Source organism: Nannospalax galili, unplaced genomic scaffold (genome assembly GCF_000622305.1).
Source record: "Nannospalax galili isolate Female #2095 unplaced genomic scaffold, S.galili_v1.0 scaffold1362, whole genome shotgun sequence".
NCBI lineage: Eukaryota > Metazoa > Chordata > Mammalia > Rodentia > Spalacidae > Nannospalax > Nannospalax galili.
Window position 1 is genome coordinate 442,302 of NW_008347579.1, and position 5,880 is coordinate 448,181.

At 43.4% G+C, this 5,880-nt stretch overlaps 1 protein-coding gene across 4 annotated transcripts in view; it reads left to right on the forward strand.

Annotated features, from left to right (window-relative positions):
* The window catches only part of Gfra1 (GDNF family receptor alpha 1), a 224,450-nt gene that overhangs the window by 64,723 nt on the left and 153,847 nt on the right, over positions 1 to 5,880 (forward strand). For 2 of the 4 annotated variants that reach the window (XM_008844314.1, XM_017800922.2), the window contains one exon: positions 456 to 470. The exons of the other annotated variants lie outside the window; for them this stretch is intronic. In XM_008844314.1, coding sequence (XP_008842536.1) covers positions 456 to 470 — 15 coding nt within the window. The remainder of the gene's footprint in view (positions 1 to 455; positions 471 to 5,880) is intronic. 4 annotated transcript variants of the gene reach the window in all.

A 5,880-nucleotide genomic window follows, 5' to 3' on the forward strand; every position in this document is an offset into this window, starting at 1 on the left:
AGATGTACCCTAGCTCAGAAAAATGTTATTGAATAGGTTAATGCTGTTGTAATGAAATGCTTCTTCTAAGTATGTTGTTATTAAATAAATCATTTTTAAAAATTAAAAAAAATAATAGAGGAACTGGAGAGATGGCTCAGTGGTTAAGAGCACTGGCTGGTTTTGACAAGGATCCGGGTTCAATTCCCAGAACACATGATGGCTAACAACCATTGGTAACTCCAGTGCTGGGGGATCCAACACCCTCTCTGAGCTCCTCTGACACTGCAGGACACGAGTGCACTTACATACATGCAGGCAGTACACTTAAAGAGAGAAAATAAAAATAAAATGTTTTACTTAGCAAAGCCAGTACATATTAGATGATGGTCATTCTTAGTCTTTTACCATTACTAACTATTCTTTCTTCTCTTTTCTTTCCTCCTTCCCTTTCCTGTTTTTCCTCCCTCCTGCAGATGTTTTCCAGCAAGGTAAGCTTCACTGCCTCTTGTTGCTCTTTTATTGGCTGTACTGTTTGGGTTGTGGGACTTTGCCTTCTCTGAGGATGTGTTACTGGGCTTAAGGGATGCTATGAGGGCAGTGGCCTGGAGTGCCATCACCCTCTCTGGGTCTCTGTTTCTTTTTGTGACTCATGTTTGGGGCTGGGGCTGGGGACCAGACAGCTAGAGCAGGGAGCAGGGGTGCTATGGGACTTGTGAGGAGCCGGTGTCTCTGGAGGGGGCTCAGGTACAAGCATTTGTCCCTGTAGGACCGGGCATCAGATACAGCTCCTGTTTGGGGGGCTTCCTATGCCACCTTCAGTGGAGGTTTCTTTGCTGATCAAACATGTGGTCACCAAAGTGTGGTAAGATCAGGCTGGCTGGCTACTTGGTGCCCTCCAACACAGCCATGCCTCAGAACCCCTCCAGCTGAGTGTTTAAATAGTCAGGTGAGGGTGAGCAATGCCCTCTGTTTTACAGCCCAAGGTCTGATGCTTGGGTGAACTAGAAACCAAAGCCTTCACTCAACAATGTGTTTTCTGACCGTGTTTTAGTGCCCACTCAGGATGCACAGCCACTGAGTTCCCCTTAGCAGAAGAAGACTCCTAGGTTTAGATCTGACTGGAACCTTCTAGATGCATGTGATGAGGGAACTGCTTTTTCATCCCAGTTTGGGTAACAGTGGCAGGACTTCGTTGTATTCAAACTGGGAAATATGTCTGTAGCACATGTTGCTTTGTCTTTCATGAGCCCAGGGCTGGCTTACAGTAAAAGAGTTTAAAAATACACCAAGCATTCTATAAAGAGCTTCCAAATACTCTTAGAAACTTGATATTTTCACAACCATTATTTCACCCCAAACATGCAGCTTGTGTTATGGAGAATCTCTTCTCTTTGACAGAAGCAAGGTTGCGAGTAACAATGAGGGTTCTGTTGTGTTGTCTTTTAAGAGTCTGGAGTTATAGACCTACTTTTATAAATAATTCATAAATTCCAACCAGCTAAAGTAATAAGTTCCATTTGGCTAGAGACTGAGAGATGAGCAAAATTGAAAAGGTGTCGCGACTGTTGGTGTAATCAAAGTGCCGTGGTCAGGGCCCGTTGCTGTAGTGAGCTCTATTCCTTGACAAATTGGGGGTTCAGTGAGCCACTCGGGGCATAGAACATTTTTTTTTTTTCCTATGAACTGAAATGCAAACATCTCCCAACTCTGTACAGTATTTCTCTCCTTGAAACATGAAACATTTGAGTTAGGGACATGTGTTCCAAGGCTCCTGGTAAAGGGGGAGGAAGAGTGCCTTACATCAGATCTGCTTTTCTGTGTGCCACGGTAAGCCTTCCTGAGTGCTGTAATTGGTATAAAAAATGGCTATCATGCTGCCGGTGTCAAGTTTGCGTCCTTTTTTCATCAGTCACGCCATTCAATTGGTGGGATTTGCCTGTCAGTTGCAATGATATGCACAGCAAAAGTTATAATCATCCACAAATCACTGGCTATTGCGACTTAATAGTGTCTGCCAGCAGCAGAAGCCCACAGCCAGTAAGTGCCCATTCCCTCATGTGACAGTGGGTGGCAGCTGTCTTATAAAATATTACTAGAGGATGCAGCCCCGAAGAAAATGTATTCTTCCCCCAGCAGCCATCAGTTATCAGCAGCTTCTCAGGTGAGGGTGGAACTTAATGAGCTCCTCCCCTGTCTATACTGAGATTTTAACTGGCTTGATCTTGTGCAAGTCTTGTGCATGCAGTCAAAGCTGCTATGAATTCTGTGTGCTCTGCCATGTCCAGCAAATAATGTTTCACTGCAGATGTCTACTACCCCAGATCTTACAGTCTTTCAGTCCCCGCTTCCATGATGGTTCCCCAAGCCTTTCAGGGAGGTTCGATACAGATATTCTATTTAGAGCTGAGCACCCTGTAGTTTTAGTCTTTGCACATTGGCCTGTTGGGGGTTTCTGTAGACCGTGTTCCAGTAGAAATCTTACACCTGTGCACCTAAAGGTGTACTAAGTGGACTTGGTGGGTTAACAAAAGAGAGTATATGTGTAGTTGGGAGGGAAAAGTGGTGAGATGATGAGGAGGAATTTGAGGGGATAGAATGAGGTATAGATTTTATCAAAACACATTATAATACATGTGTGAAATTCTCAATGAAAATACACTTTCAGGGGCTGGAGAGATGTCTCAGTGGTTAAGAGCTCTGACTGCTCTTACAGAGGACCCAGGTTCAGTTCCCAACACCCACATGGTGGCTAAAATTCCTCCGTAACTCCAGTTCCAGGGGATCCAATGCCCTCTTCTGACCTCCGTGGGCATTGTATGACAAAGATGCACTTACACACATGCAGGCAATATACCTACACATAAAATTAAAATAATAAAATATTAAAAATACACTTCTAAATGTGTACATCAGATTCAATATGCAGAATTTCTATTTATTAGTTTATAAAATGTTCTAATTTTCATGAAGCTGATAAAATTTATTATTATACCATCCATATTTCATATGGTGAATATTTCTGTTCCTGGGAAGCATTGCATTTCATTTGCTGAGGTGGTATAATTTATTAAAGCATTTCAGTATTGAGCATGCACGCGCGCACACACACACACACACACGCACAGAGTGGGACTTCCAATAGAGAACTTGCCTTTGAATTATTTACTTGGTTCTGGTCTTAGAGGACCATTTTGTTTGGAGACACCTTCACAGAAATGATGGCTTAAGTGCTTACAAGCTGTATCAACTCCCCTCCCCCATACACAGGCCTTTGTTTCTGGTCACTCTAACTATGAATATAATGCTCCAAATACTGTCAACAGTCACATGAGACTGAGCCAAAGTGTACTTCACTTTATAGACAGAATCTGAAAATGTGATCATTACGCTTTCTGTGGTTGAAACACTGTGCCAGAACTGTGTCATTAACCTTGAAACACAGGGAAAATAAATTGTGGTAGAAAGAAGCAAGCAGAAATCTAGTGGTTTCAAATGAATGGTTGCTACTGGGTTGTTTTCTGAAACCCATTCTGCAGTGGCAGCTCGGGGTGGCTCTGCCTTCCTGAACATACCCTGGAACCAGGCCCTGCTTGCATGGGCTTGACCCAGGGACCAGACAGGTGGGAGAAAGGCTGCTTTGCAGGTGTGATTCTGGCAACAAGTGGGGAGTCCTGTCTGCCCACAGGATGTTGGCATGTTTGTGCTGCTGTGCACCATGGCAGGCAGAAGGGGGAAGCAGGCTTGCAGTTGACAACATCAGACACTCTCAGAGGAAACACAAGTTATTTCTTCTGGATTGCATTATCTTTTATTTCACTACAGATCAGTCTCGTTACAGTAGGTGACAGCACGGCGGCTCCTGCTGGGTCTTTCTCTGCCGCGTGCAGTGTTGTGTACGTGGGAGTGTGTTTTTCTCCTGCTCTGGTGACATTTTATCGCTTATTTTGGTTCTTCTATAAAGGCTGCTTGCTGCAGTGCTTGGATGGCAGGGTTTGAAGATGGACAAGAACCAGTGAGCTTGCAGCTGGACCCTTTCTAAATAAGAATCACAGGGCCAGGGGACTACATTTTCAAGAAACTTTTATTGACTTCTGGTTTTTTTTTGTTGTTGTTGCCCAGAGAGCTCATGAGCCACTGGGTGGCCCTCAGAAATTCTCCAGTGCCACACAATTGCGCTTCAAGCATGTATTGAAATGGCACATGTGCACATGTGTCTCAAATCTCGAGTTTTAGAGCTTTTTGATACAGATCGTTTAATAATGAACAGGCTTACCTGCACACTTGAAAACACTTCCCACACATGCATGCACGCTTCATTTGAAGTCACTGAAGCACCTTTTGAATATTCACTCATCCATAGATGCAACTTTGATTCTGAAATCGAACAGAAATGAAGCGAGTGGCTTGGAAATCAGAGGAATGTCACCTAGCGGGGCATTTGTAAGCAGAAGTGGGTCCAGTGTAAAGATTGAACTATTGAGTTAATTTCCTCTGCACTGAAGTCCCTGAAAGACCTGAGACCAAAGAGCCTTTCCCAGTCCTATTCTTGACCTGGAGTTTGGATCTTGCTAAGGGAGAGATGTCTTCTCTAGCAGAGGGGATTTGTGCTGTCTCTAAAATACAGTGCACAATGTGTTTATTCTACATCTGGTAAATAGGTGCCAGGAATTTTCTGGACCTTGAGGATAGGGGAGCAAACAAGAAAGCAAAGCTCCTTTTTTGCGGCCCTCACAGTCTCGGACGCAGGGCAGTTGGTAGCATGTGAGGAAATTAAATAATTCATAAGTGGTAGAGTGAAGTAACTATGCTGGGTAATGCTGTACGGCTAGGAGGGACACTTTATGTGGTATTGCCAGGAAATGCCAAGAAGGATGGATTGGAAGATCTGGAGGAATAGTCTGGGAAGGGCTTTGAAGGGGGAAAGCCTAGGCAGTGTCCCAGGCTCCAGAGGAAACATGGTTGGAGCTGATAAGTGGTGAGAGCTGTGTGGAATGGGGCAGGATAGGGTCTGGGCTCTGGGGAAGGAAGCTGGAGAGAGCCTTTCAACAGAAGAGTGACAAAACTTTATTTACAGGTAAAAATGACTCTTCTGGTCATTGAGAAAATAAATGCACAAGAATAGTCTGTGATGCAAGAAAACCAGGATTCAGGCTACATGCCCAGTGGGCTCAGGCTCTACTTCTGCCCCTCAAGGAGTCTCTGCTCTCCAGGACTGGGAAACCAGCAGCCTATCCCAGTTCCTCACCTTTGCTGAGAGCCAGCTTCCAGCTCACTTAGCTTGAAGAAGGTCTCACACATGGCTCACACCTCTTCTCCTTAAGGTTGGCAAATTATGCTTTTCAGGGGTGTCATTAAAATATTCCTATATGTGTCATCAGATTTTATGACACCATCACTCTCCAATACACATGCATAAACATGCACGCATGTCTAAACATATATACATGCATAAACATGTACACACAGTACACGTACAACCATGTGTGTATCATTTGTTTGACATGGTACCAATTTATACTTTTCCCCAATACATATATACAGATTACATTTGGCCCTTGGCATCTATTCTCAGCCAACCACCAATGGAAAATGTACTCAAGCCCACATAGTTTCATTTTCTGAACATGTACAGGCTTATTTTTCTTGTAATTTTCCCATAAACCATACAATGCAGTGACTATTTACAAAGCACTTGAATTGCATTAGGTGTTATGACTCATCTAGAGATTATTTAAAGTATGCAGAGGGATGTTATATGCAAGTACTATGGATTTTTACATAAAGACCTAAGAATCTAAAGAGCTATAGTTTTTTAGTGGGTCCTGGAACCAACTACCAACAGAAACCAAGAGATGACTGCATATGAGGTAAAAATATATCTCATATATATTTAAAATA